The following is a 13,885-nucleotide window of genomic DNA, read 5'->3' on the forward strand; positions in this document are numbered from 1 at the left end:
AATAATAAAAGAAAAAATAAATTGTGTTTTTATCAAGTATCTTTGAGATAGAAAGGAGACAAAATACGTTAGTTCAGTGTGTCAGGACACAATATCTTACGTACTAAATATGATTTTATGTCTCTATATCTATGTCTTTTTGGTAGCGTTTGTTTTGAGATACTGAGAGACTGAGGCTCATTATCATGTTTGCTGGCTTGGTATTAAAATTTCAGGCTCGATCATCAAAATTTCAATATTTTAGTACTTCCCAAAAGTAGGAACATAGGGGTACTGAAATTTTTAGAAACAGAAACAGAAACTTTAATAACATTTTATACCTAAAATATTCCATTTCAATTAATTAATTTTAATTTTATCCTTTGTGCAAATTAAATTAGAACTTCATTCTTATTTCAATTTCTGTTTCCCATTTATACCAAACACAATACTATGTCTTATTTTATTCTTAGTCTTTCAATCTCTATCTCTCAGTCTCAATCTCTCAATTTCTGTCTCTCTTTCAAACACTACCTTGACGTTTTTATAAACAAAAGCAATCCAAAGTGTTGAAAAATATAAATTTATGTAACTTGTATTAAAAATATGCCAGATTTGTTTTCTTGCTGTCCTTGCACAAATTTTCCAAAAGTTGAATTATTCCAAGAAACAAACATCATATAAATATGCCCTAATAATATTCACTTGGATGAAATCAATTACAATAATACAACATACACAAGACAAATAGATAATACTAGAAATAATCAGAAAAATTGTAGCACCAATGAAACTAACTAATTAGTAATTAATTACTTAATTAATTAATTAATTACCACCACGATAATGATACTCATTCTCAAGAGATGGTTGAGTTCTAATCATGCTAGCTGATGGCAATTTTGTGTCACCAATCCAGAATGTATCAAAAGCTTCTTCAACTTCTGAAACTTTCTCCATTTCCTTTATTTTTCTCCTCTTAATAATCTTTATAGCTACTAAGATCAAAGCCAATAAAATCAACACAACAACACCTATTACAAACCCTAACACCCACCACAATTTAGAAGATTCTTTTGCTGATGAAGATGGAATCACAAGTGTGTAATGTCCTTGGCTTTGTGCTTCACAAAAATATGGCTTGGTCATGTTGCTAAATTCAACCGTGCCATTGTCACCAATCTTGGCACAAAGTGGTGTAACGTTTTTCGGGTGTGACGAAACGTTTCGAAACCGGATAGTAATTTTGCCTCCTTGAGTGTCAATTTTGATCTTTTGACAATCTAACAATTCTTTTTCTGAAGAACTATAAGCAATGAAACCAAGAATTGGAGCAATCATTGTGTAATTTGATACATTGAAATAAAGATTTGACCATTTGCCTAAGTTTTCATATAGTATTGCAATTCTCTTCATGCTAGGTTGTGCCACCACCTTAGGTGGAAGACTAAGGAAGCTATGATTCAATCCTCGATTCCAGAACGAAACGGCGCGCAATCTCACGGCGGAGATCTTCATTCCTGTCAAGTTGGAAGGGATCGAAATTTCGTAGACGATGGCTGTTTTTATAGACTTCCCTTTCGTATGGTTCACGGCTTGCTTGCAGAGCAAGTCATCTAACGATTCGAGGCTATCAGTAATATTTGAGCCTCTAACAAAAGATGATGATGAGAACAAGAAAGAAACATTGATAATCAACCATGTAACTTGCCACCATTTATGGAGGAACCCCATGAAAAAAGAACAAAAGAAAAAATGTTATCCTAGAAGAACTCTTGTTCTGCCTCTAACAATGTTGAGTCCTTGAACAATAGCTTCTTCTTTCATGGAAAATGAAAACCATGGATGAACACAACCCATTGAAGCTTCTTCTATGATGATGCACTATTTTCAATACTCATTAGTGTGATAGAAGGAAAATTTCACACCAAAAACTCTAGGAAAAACTCCTTCACAAAAAAAAAAAAAAAAAAAATTCTACTCAAGAGAAGAAGGTAGAAGAAATCTCTTTGAAATACTTACCTTTATTTCTATTCTTCAATCTTCCTAATGAGTTTCTTCTTATAAGAGAAACCCACAATAAGATATTCCTAGTATATGATTGATACAATGAAAAAGTTACAAACTTTAATCATGGGTTTGGTTGGGAAGGTAAGCTTATACCACCTTATACCAAATGATTGATAAGGTTTTCCAAAAAAGCAAAAAGGAATGATGGTTGTGATGTTAAAACTAAAAAGCTTCTTCTTTCTGCTGAACTCTTCAAACTCTTTTGTTCCTATAAATCAGAGGCATATGTGGAAGAATATAAGAAATGAGGAGATGAAAACATGAGCTTTAAGATTGTGATGTGGATAATTGGAACTTTTCAAATAAAGTGTTTGATCATGCTGCATTAAAATTTGTCATTGTCTTCTTGTCATTATTATCTGTTGGATTCTTAAACATATAAGGGTGTTAATTAGGATTAGGATACATAAAATATATTAATTAGTATTTAAATTTTGTTTTTTTTTTCTTTGATTTGATTCTATGTTACATGTTGGTCAAAGGAGAAAAAGGAGAGAGAATGAGTTGGAGATTGACCTATATATGCCAACTAAGAACTTAGTTTCTAGTTATAGTTATAGTGCCATATGAGAGGGCGAAAGCTATGCACTTCCAAGTATGAATACCTTTTTGAGGCAAATAAATCGGTAGCAATTTTTTTCAAAATAAAAAATAAATAATTTTTTGTCTAAGGTATTATATTAGAAGCCAAATTGTCCCATTTAGTTATTGGATGTTTATGGTGAATACTTTATTCTTGTCTTTAAAAATTTGCTTACACGGTTTTGGATGGGAGTGGTGGTTAAGTTAAGCCATTATTCCAATCCAAATGGTAAATACAAAATTCAGCTACTTTCATCATTGACCTATCTCACATAACACACAATTGTACAAAGAAAAAGAAAAAACTACTAATTATGTTTTATATTTTACAAAATTAAGTCTAAAGTATTGTACTATTTGTTAATTAAATAAAATTAAGTCTAACTATTTTGTTTATTCTATAAATCTGTTTAAATATTTTTTTTATTTGATTTATAGAAAGGTGAGTGGAAAAACCTAATCCTTAAAAATTAGAATGATATATTGTATGATTCCTCTCCATGAGAGCTTCTTGGGATTTTTAACAACTAGAGATAAGGAGTGTGATGATATTATCATGATCATAAAATTAAGAGCAACTTCATCTTAAATTTCAATTTATGGTGACTGGTGAGAAGATTAATTAAATTAAATACTTACAAAAATTATTTGAGGCTTATGTTTGTAACCAACATGCAACTTATCACCATATCTATCTTATATTATCATGAATGCCTGCTATATCATTCTCCACTTACCTAAGATAGTATCATAAAATTAGTCACATGCATCATTGTTAACAGAAATGTTTGGGTTTCAAACTTGTAAGAACTACAAAGTATGTCCATTTGCAAATTAAGCTATCTAGAAAATACAAAAAATCAAGTGATCTATGTAGCCGATTCCATCTAAAAAGACAAAACTCGTATTGAGAGTGTGTTTGTAACTTGTGAGTTAAGGTTTTCAAGGGGAAGGGAATGGTTTGAAGTGTAATTATGAATTCATTTAACTACCCTTCTCTTCCCTCCCTCTCTCCCTTTCCTTCAAGAACCCAATCTTGCCAAAAATTCATAGGAAGAAGAGATCAAAGGTATTCAGAGTAATGAATACACATAAAATTTGCTACATGATTTAAAGAAGAAAATGGGGTTGATACAAGGATAGTAGACATTGATATGATGAATCTATTCTATACCAAAGGGATATTAAGGATACACATGCCTCTTTTTTCAGAGATTTTTTCAAACAAGGATACTTATGCCTCTTATACAGAAGACACAACTAAATGGAAACAAATGGTGTTCAGCAAGATCAACTTGACTTAATTTATATCTCCAATACCATTCTATTCAGTTCCAGTGATTTTCTTCTTGAGTCCATCAATATCCTCAGCTAGCTCCTTTCTGCTAGACTGTATCAAAGTAAAACACTTCGTTACTTAAATGTTCAATCTCAGAATGGTTTGACATGTGTGACCGATTAACCGAGTCTTATTTACGCAGAACAAAATGTGTTTACATTCTAAACTACCCTCTATTCCGTTTCAAAAATGGTATGTGCATACAAAAATCAACCACTCTGTATTTGTGCATAAATACATAATTACATATGTTGTGTAACTCATTTTCAGTGTGTATTTTGTATCTCAACATGTATTCTATACGGGTGACTAATATTTTGTGTACACATAGCATGGTTGATTCCATTTTACCTATCATTGTCACTTTTTAATATGATCTAAGGATGTACTAGAAAAGCAAGTTTGTTGAGACAAATACAACGATACTAAGACTCGACAAAATTCTATGTTTCGATATTTTAGGTGGTTAGAAATTGGCAAATTTTGTCCATCCTTGTAGAGACATTTAGCATGTTACTATATCTGTCTCATTCTCCAGACAGTTTGTATCTCCCAATATCTTCGTATTTTTGTCTTGAGACAGTTAGCTATCAGTGATGGAGGGAGTAGCAAAGTATCATGATGCATTTTACCTACCTTGAACAGAAGGTATCGGTAGACGAACCATCCAGTGTACCCTAGCCCTACCAACTCCATAATCTTTGGAAGCTGAAACATTGTGAAGATTACTTTAGGTTGTTTCACCGAGCTTTCTAGAGGATAAAGGGATTACAAAATATGAAAAGAAGTGAATTAAATTCATGAAACTGTTATGACTTACCAAGGGAACTGAGTTTATTGCACCAACAAGAATTGAAGATAGCCAAACAGCAACTATGGCGCCGCCACCATAAAGAAGTACTGTGGACTTGTTTTCAACAGCATCCCACTGATAATGAGTAATGTAGGGACATTAAATCCTCTTGGTTAAAAGAAAGCTTGGCAAATTCAAATATTGGAATTGCATGGCTGTCAATTTGCCAAATGAAAGTTCTATAGATAAAATTAAATCGTTGAAAATTTTCAATCAGTAAGCTTGCTTGCCTTTTCCTTCAAATCTGTGAACAACTCGTTCGCGTCTACTGAACCGGATTCCTCCGACGAAGCTCTTGTTTGAAGCAGACAAGGTTTTTGGGACCCTAAAGAGGGAGGCAATAAGAAAATAATTTTAGCACTGTTAAAAGACAAACAAAAGGCACCGTGATTAAACTTAATAACTAGAATAACTAAAATGGAACAAATCATAGGAATACTAGCACAGTCGGTTTTCCACTCGGAATCACAAAACCATGGTTTGGAGTTTCAATATTCCCAAACTGGAAAATAAAAACACTATGAGACGCGCAAAGGTAGGAAGGAGGCACTTGTGGTAAACTAAAACTACAATTATGAACTAAAAGTTAGGCAAAACAAGTGTATAAACCTCTAAGACAATTATGAACTAAAAGTTCATTGCAAAATCCTAATCACACCAGCTCCTAATCATGTTTACCAGCCTCAATTTCAAAATGCAAAATCCTTTCAATTTCAGTTACTTTGCATTAGCATCTCCTCTGAAATAGTCAGCAGAATCAATCATATTATGGAATAAGGGCACATCACTATCTGATCTGCCACTTAAAAATCTCTCATTCACAAGAATCTAGTACTAACCACTAAGAATTTACTCAGTAGTAAAGAAATATATACAAATATTAAAGGGTAAACTATACTAACCTCGTGTTATATTCACATGACACTCCTCCATTTATAAAAGTACATACTAATCTCCTTGAAATTTAAGTTATATGACACTCCTCACTCTTTCTTGCATTGTTATTTGAAATATGCAGCAACATCCTAATGCTAAGGGATTTGAGCTCAATAATACTGTTATATAAAAATCAACCATAAATCCATAATTCATGTGGTTTTGAAGTTAACAATTCTTAAAAAGGAAATAGCAACAATGATTATAAAGCCATGAAGGGCACTTCATAGGATTCAATTTCAAATTTTCAGCCCAAACCAAATCTAATTGAAAGCTCACACCCCAGTATCTTTGACTAACAAAGTTTGAAACTTTATTTGCAATATCTAAGAATTCAACCCAAAAGAAAAGAAAAACATAAACTTTAAGGAATGGGTACCTGAAAAGTGTTTGAGGGAAGTTGAGAAGAAAGGGGTGGTGGTGAAGGAGGTGGTGGAGAGGCGTGGAGGAAGATAAGGCAAAGCAGAGCAGCGTGCAACGTTGGTGGTGGTCGGAATCCTAGGATGGAGGAGCACGGTGGTGGCAGCCGCCGCCATTATTAAAAGTTATTGTTGTGTTGTAGCTTGAGAAATGAGAAGAGTTTGTGAGTGATGATCCTGTTCCTATCTATCCTCAAAACAATCAAAATTTAGAACTTTGGTTGGTGCGACTTTGTTTGTTTACTTGCCAAAGTGATTGAAGGTTATTGGATATCCAATCCAATATGAGTCAACAAGGTGACACGTGGATCACCCTTGCTTTCTCATTGGTTGCTTCCCTATCTTCAAAATCCACATCTCAAATAGTGGAGAGAGTACGTGACTGAATTTGACAAAATTTAGTAACCATTTTAATGACTTATACAGTTATATGTTCATAAGAGTTTGATGAGTTTTAAGTTTTAACTAACTTGATTAAATTCATTTGTGTATCTAATTAAATGCGGAGAGTTTAAACTCAATTTATAAATACAACAATAGAAATTAATTTGTGTTAATAATAAATTCACTCATTTTCTTAAACAAGTGTATACATATAATAAATTCTTAAATAAAATTCAAATTTCTTGTCCACACAACAACCACAACAACAACATAGGCATTACATACTCGCCCACACGTGTGTATTGCTGCATTAAAGTTTTTTTTTTTTAGTGTTTGTGTGTGCCGTTGGAGTAGAACAAAAAGAAAGAAAGGTTATGGGTTTGGCCCATCGCGATTGTTTGTTTTTTGTTTGTTTTTCCTTAGGCCCTACAGAGGAAGTATGGGAATGATTTCCATAAATATCTTGAACATCTTCCTTGCACACCAGACGACACCCAGCCTGCACTATTCTCAATGAACAGATAGACCAACTCATCAAACCAAATCCATAACCTGTATGCATTCTTTCAAGGTATTCTCCAATGGACAGAAAGAGAATGAAAAGGTGAGGTTGTTTTGGCTCCATATCAGGAAGATGCCTGGTGATCACGGGAGACTCAGCCCTCCAATCATCTTTGTACGGTACCATTATTTTGTTGGCCTGAATATCTGGTACGAGTATGCAGGACTCTAATGATGTTTGTGTTGCCGTGAAACAACCGATCTCTGCATGGTAACCCTTCAGAGGCCGATCCGCTACCAGCAAGAAACAGAGAGCAAATCCCAGCCATTCAGTTGGAGGAGAAGGATGAGGAAATGGTATTTCTGCAAAGGAAGAGGACTTTAGAGGTGCAAACCATGATGGAATTTCATTGCCTGTGATAAGCATGTCGAATGGTGTTCTCGGAAAGCAAATCCCCTGAAATTGGCATAGAATTGCAATAATGAATAATTGACAGGAATGGATAATTATGTCAAGAAATAGTAGGGTTACAAACCTTCCGTTCTCTTGGTAAGTGCCATTGTACAGAAGCTACCAATGAGGAACAGTTGGTTGCATCTATTCTTTTTATGCTTAATGGAAGCTCAGGCAATGACTGAAGCTTCTTGCACGAGTTTAGACAGAGATATTCAAGCGTAGAGTGTTTGGAAATGTCGCTTGGTAGGTTAACAAAGTTGTTGCCAGAAAGATCCAAATCCCTCAGCGATATGCCACAAAAACCATCTGGTATTGATTCAGCAAGTAGATTGCAATAACTTAAATCTAACCTTATCAAAAGGGATGGACGGCAAACAGCAGATGGAACTCGAAAGCAATTTAACACGGATGTTGACTCTTTGCAACCAGCAAATGACACTACTTTGATGTTTTCTAGATAACATAAAAATAAAGGTAGTTCTTCAATGGCAGTATTGCTTGCATCAAGTTCTTCCAGATTATTCATTTCCTGTAGGCACTCTGGCAAGCTACGGAGTTTCGAGCAATAAGAAACATTAAGAACTTTGAGGGACTTCAACTTATGAATGGTATCCGGAAGGCAAACAAGATACCTGCAATTCTGTAAATGCAAAAGAACAAGTCCAACCAGACATCCTAATGATGAAGGTAGCTCTGTTACAGCAGTTCCATCCAAACGAAGCTCTTCTAGATGTCCCATGCAATTCCCAAAGTCTGGGATGGTGTTCATGTTTGAGCAACCAGAAAGATTTAAAACCTTTAATGAACTCATCTCCATTTTACCTGGAAGAGCTTTGAGCCTTTTGCAGCCTTCTAAGTTCAATTGAACAAGTTTCTTGAGGTGCATAACAGATGAATGGATTTTGGTTAACCTTTTACAGCCTCCAAGATCTAACGATTCGAGATTCGGAACCTCCACAAAGTCAGGGGTTTGGTTAAGGTTCTGGGAAAAACTCAAGTTGATGCACTTCAACTTATGTAAAATCTGATCAAAAGTATACATGTGAAAGCAAAATTTCAATGTTATTGTGACATAGTTTGAAAAAAGCACTTAACCAAGGGATTTTACCTTTTTTCCGTGCCAAAGTTGTTTAATTTTGCTCCAAGACAAATTGATGTCAACAACATCCAGCTGATCAGTAAGTGGCAGAGTTTTCAGAGGGCATCCTAGCCAGTCAAGAACTCTGAGTGCATAAGGAAGGCAATCAAGGCCATGGGAAAGACGACACGGATCACGTATCTTTAGCAACCTTATGTTGCTGGTCTTGGAGAAAGCTTCAGAGCTCCATCTTGCTTCATTTTCTCGAGTATAGTGTACTATTGCTTGAATTGCTTCAGTTCCCTAACATTCAGAATTGTAATTATTCAATAGTGCAATATTGTTGATTAAAAGATAAAACAAATGTATGCCATTTTTTGTTGATCTAAAACCAATCATCCAGTAGTGGCAGAAGAATTGGCACAAACCTTATTTTGTGTCAACACACGGCTGATGTCATCATGAGACCACAATCTACTACGTTTTCCTGGATCATTTGGAGATTCTTGAAACACTATATTCTTTCCCATTTCTTCAAGTAAATCATGCATTTCCAATTTATTACCCCAACCAAGAGTGACGAAAGATTTTTCAATCAAAATTTCAATTCCAATTTGTGGAAAATGACCACAATTTTCTAACACTTTTACTACTTCATCCTTGTTCATGCCTTTGAAGAAACAAGCAATATCCAAAAACATTTCTCTCTCTGTGCTAGCCAAACTTTCAAAACTTATTTTCAATGAATTTTGGATTTCAGGGTGTGGAGAACTTCTTAATTGCTTTAAAGCACTATCCCAAGCCTCAGGAGTTCTTCCACAAAGATGGGATCCCAATACTTCAAGTGCCAATGGAAGGCCTCTTGTGTATTCAACCACTTCCCTGCACAAATTCTGATATTGGCTTTTGGGTTGATCTTGTTTAAAAGCTTTCAGACAGAATAAATGAAGGGCTTCTTTCTGAACTAAGCCTTCAAGCTCGCATGTCTGATGCACGCCATGTGTCATTAGCAGATGCTTATCTCTAGTAGTGATGATTATTCTGCTACCGGGACCAAACCATTCTTGTTTTCCGGCTAAGTTCTCTAATTGGCTTCTTTCACTTATATCATCAAGAACAAGGAGGACCTTTTTGTTGTGCAAAGAGTTTGCTATTATTTTTACCCCATCAAACAAATTATGAAAGTAATTACTTCTTACAGAAAGATGAGAAAGAAGTTCCCTTTGGATGTGAACTATGCCATTTTTTGCAGAAACCTCTCTAATGTTTGCAAGAAAGCAACTAAAGTTGAACTGCTCTTTGATTGATTCATATATTAATGTGGCAGTTGTTGTTTTTCCTATGCCTCCCATGCCCCATATACCTATGAAGCGAATGTCATCCAACTGCATACCGATGAGTGAATTCAACTTTTTCATCCTTGATTCAACACCAACGAGGTTTCCTACCCATGATGGCAACTTAGGAATCAGTAATTTTTGTATGTGATCAACAATTCTTTCAATCAATGCTGCCTCATGACTGCATAGAGGGAGAAAAAATATAGGCTATGATTATAAATTTCGCATGTCCATGGTTAGGTCTCAAGTTTAATTTTCATGTACTCAAGAATTAATGAATGGATCACAACTTGGACTTTTATGTATCATCTATTTTCTATATACGATGATGACTTATCATTTGAACAAAGAGAAAATTCGAAAACGAACACTACTGTCTACTGCACATTTAATGTGTGCTCAAACCATTTACAAAACCATTCATTGTTGATTTTATATAATTTCTAAACATTATAATGAAAATAGATGGTTATGCATGTCTCTACTCTCTAGAGTATGAGTTAAATCTACTCCTGGAAACTTGAAATGCTTCACTATGGGCCAAGAAAATAAACTACTATATATATATAGAAGGAGTAAACACCCAACCCGGTCCCTGTCCATACCAAATTAGGACAACGCGATCCTTCACCAAAAAAGTAACCCACGTCGGTCCCTGTCTATGCATAAAATAACTCATCGCGCCCCCACCCATGTATTCCCGTCCATGGACAGGGACCGACTTGGGTTACTTTTTTGGTGAAGGATCGCATTGTCCTAATTTAAAATGGACAGGACCGAGTTGGGTGTTTACTAAAAAAAATATTAAAATTAGTAGTGTCAAAAAATATTACAAATTTTTTATTTTTTATTAAGATATAATAAGTTAAAAATATGACACTTCTATATGTTGAATATATTTTAACACTTCTCGATATTCATCCGATACGGTAAATCAGTAAAAGTGTTTGCACGTCATAATTGATATAACATGGAAAAAATATGTATTAAAATATTGAATCATTTGTTATATTGACACATTGTGTAATAAATACAAATAATACAACATAAGTGTTAAAGATATAAAAGATAAAAGAAGATTGACGAAAAAGAATGACATAAAAATAAAAAAATTGATAATACACAATAAAATTAGTGAATATTACCTTGGTCATAAGATGTTTCACATTGGCTATGTGAAAAGATTTTAGTAAAAGGAATTGGTAAAATATCTATTATACCCTTAGTAATGAATTAGTTATATTCGAAATTTCCTATTAACTTCTTTATTTTTCCACTCAACGAAGCAAAGTTAGGTTTTATACTTTTCAAAGAAAACAAAATCTGATATAAGAGAATAATAAATTTGTCAATAATAAAAAAATTAATTTTTTCATAAAAAAAGTTTTTTTTATGAATATTAAACTTATTTTTATATAATGATTAATTTTTTGTGTTAAGGTAATATAATTATATAAAATAAGTTCTATATCTACCTTATTAAAATCTTTTAACTTTTTGAATTTATTGAAAAATTAATATATTTAGGTGAATTTTTTTTAATATATTAATTTTAATAAATTGAATAAGAATTAATTTAAAAATGAAAGAATATCATGGCTTAATTTTTTTTTATAAAAAAAATTGGATATTTTTGTTAAAAATTGGCCTTTTATTGAAAAAATTTTGGATATTGCTGTAGGTGGAATAGGTCTAATATATAAGGTGGATCATAAGTCATAACTAAAACACAAAATACGTGTTGAACACTATATGTGCGCTATGCTTGGACGAATCTTTGACGACGCTATAGTAACATCCCTTGCGTATTCAATTGTCAAATATCAATATTAGACAAAATACCACTTTTATTTCTATACTTGCTAAAAATAATTTCTAAAATATCAACTGTAGTCAAGTAGTCTTTATATAATTTTTTTATAATATTAAATTTGCAATTTGTTTAACACTACTAATTTTAATATTTTTTTTAGTAAACACTCAATCCGGTCTCTGTCCATTTTAAATTAGGACAACGCGATCCCTTACAAAGAAAAGTAACCCAAGCCGGTCCCTGTCCATGGACGGAAATACATGGGAGGGGGCGCGATGAGTTATTTTATGCATAAACAGGAACCGGCGTGGGTTACTTTTTTGGTGAAGGATCGCGTTGTCCTAATTTAATATGGACAGGACCGGATTGGGTGTTTACTCTGTATAGAAGGGATTGGTCACTTTAACTATGTTTGGTGTCCAAATCTCTCGTTTTGGTACCAAAAATTTAAAAAAACTTCAGATCACTAGGGAAAAAAAAAATAAAAATGAATGACAAGAGAACTCACCTATCTTTGGAGTCCCAACCGGAATAACTTGCAACTTTTTGCAATGCATCTCTCCATCTTTCGACTTTCCCCTTCTCTTCCTTGAACCTCTCTTCATGTTTTCTGAAAGCTTCTTCAAAGGTTCCTCTCTGATACCTTACATCAGAGGATTCTACACCATAGAAGATAGGAAAAACCACTTGGTTAAACTTTTCCCTGCACTCAATGATGTTTTGCAGCTCATCCAAGCACCATCTTGAGGAAGCATAGTTTGGTGAGAGGACAACAAGCGCAAACATGGACTCTTGAATTCCCTTGATGAGCCCTTCAGATATGATTTCCCCATTCTCAAGGTCATGATCATCCTTGAAAGTTTTGATACAACCCCTTCTTTCCAGTGCAGCATAAAGGTGATCTGTGAAGCCTTTTCTGGTGTCTTCACCCCTGAAACTGATGAATACATGGTTGATCCATCTACGGGTCTTGACGGTGGGAGAGGGAGAGGAAGAAGAAGAAGGTACATCAGTGATCATTGCTGATTCAAGACTTGACTTTGATTTTGATGCTATTGTTAAGAGTATGAATATGGTCTTTTTAAGAGCCTTGGTAGGAATGTGTGTGGAAATTGGAATCACTGGATTGGGGAAACTTCAGATACAGTTGCAGAAATTCTAATTGGAAGAAGGCTGAAGAAAACTCCAATGGCAAGGGACAAGTTCTCAGAAAGTGTTTGTTGGTAGGCTCCATCTTCCATGAAACAGATTGTTTGAAATAACATTGTTCAAAGAAGTGATGTCAACTTTTCATTAAAGTAAACAAAGAAAATGTAATATTTGAAACGGTTCTGCTACGTTACCAACATCATATCTGCCAACTTCTGCCAACTCTTATATAATTGTGTTTTATGAAAGTGTGTTCATGGATGTGTCTAATAAAAATGTCTTTTTTATAACTGTGTTTAATAGAAGTGTCTTTATAGATATATTTTCTGGATGTGTCTCTTTATATATGTATTTAAAATATATTAATTATTAGACACATCTACAAACACACTTTCATGAAACACAAATATAAATAAGAGTTGGCAGAAGTTGACAGATAATATATTGGTACCCTATAATTTTCCTATTTGAAAATGACAATTATTTCGATATTTTTTTAAAAATTGAAAGGTAAATAATCCCTTTTTATATATGTTATCACTTATCACATAATAAGTTTAATTACACACGTATTTAACATATAAAATATTTTTTTTATGTTTTATTTGAATATAAAGCATCACCTTTGAATTAAATTCTAAATAATTAACTTATCGCATCATTTTCTTTCTCATAGAACTATAAAACTTGAGAAATACTTGTATATTACTAAAGTATATTTCTTATGTGTTCTAAAAGTTTATTTTTATGTGTTGGGATTGGTTAAATATGATTATTTCAAATGTTAAAATATATAAAGCATACCTATTGCATAATAAAAACATGAGAGAAGATAATTTATCTTCTAATTTCAAAAGAATATTAGAGGAATTCCTTTAAAAATACATTAATAAATATTCCTATTGGAGGTACTGACTTGATAAAAAAATCCCCCCTTAAGTAAATAATTACTAGTACCCCTTTGTTAGATTTCAATCTATTCTAA

General features: G+C 33.5%; 3 protein-coding genes across 4 annotated transcripts; all 3 read right to left on the reverse strand.

Moving 5' to 3' along the window:
• Positions 1-636: 636 nt before the first annotated feature.
• LOC112733392 (uncharacterized) lies at positions 637-2,253 on the reverse strand. The gene has a single exon (XM_025782336.2). It carries the CDS (start codon positions 1,711-1,713, stop codon positions 808-810), a length of 906 nt encoding a protein of 301 aa, XP_025638121.1. The 5' UTR covers positions 1,714-2,253; the 3' UTR covers positions 637-807.
• Positions 2,254-3,591: 1,338 nt separating this feature from the next.
• Positions 3,592-6,687, reverse strand: LOC112733412 (protein CURVATURE THYLAKOID 1A, chloroplastic). Its single transcript, XM_025782359.2, has 5 exons — positions 6,139-6,687; positions 5,054-5,148; positions 4,791-4,898; positions 4,607-4,678; positions 3,592-4,021 (listed from the first exon to the last, which is right to left on the reverse strand). Exons 1-5 carry the CDS (start codon positions 6,293-6,295, stop codon positions 3,956-3,958), a joined length of 498 nt encoding a protein of 165 aa, XP_025638144.1. The 5' UTR covers positions 6,296-6,687; the 3' UTR covers positions 3,592-3,955.
• A 38-nt stretch (positions 6,688-6,725) lies between these two features.
• Positions 6,726-12,983, reverse strand: LOC112733374 (TMV resistance protein N). Of its 2 annotated transcripts, none has more exons than XM_029291007.2 (5): positions 12,260-12,983; positions 9,027-10,119; positions 8,629-8,901; positions 7,871-8,544; positions 6,726-7,520 (listed from the first exon to the last, which is right to left on the reverse strand). In XM_029291007.2, the coding sequence occupies exons 1-5, from the start codon at positions 12,769-12,771 to the stop codon at positions 7,445-7,447; spliced, it is 2,628 nt and encodes an 875-aa protein (XP_029146840.1). In that variant the 5' UTR covers positions 12,772-12,983; the 3' UTR covers positions 6,726-7,444. The 2 variants fall into 2 exon arrangements, with proteins under 2 accessions (XP_029146840.1, XP_029146838.1); XM_029291005.2 differs by having other exon boundaries at positions 7,600-8,544.
• Between the last annotated feature and the right edge of the window lie 902 nt (positions 12,984-13,885).

Source organism: Arachis hypogaea, chromosome 2, assembly GCF_003086295.3.
Source record: "Arachis hypogaea cultivar Tifrunner chromosome 2, arahy.Tifrunner.gnm2.J5K5, whole genome shotgun sequence".
Lineage (NCBI taxonomy): Eukaryota > Viridiplantae > Streptophyta > Magnoliopsida > Fabales > Fabaceae > Arachis > Arachis hypogaea.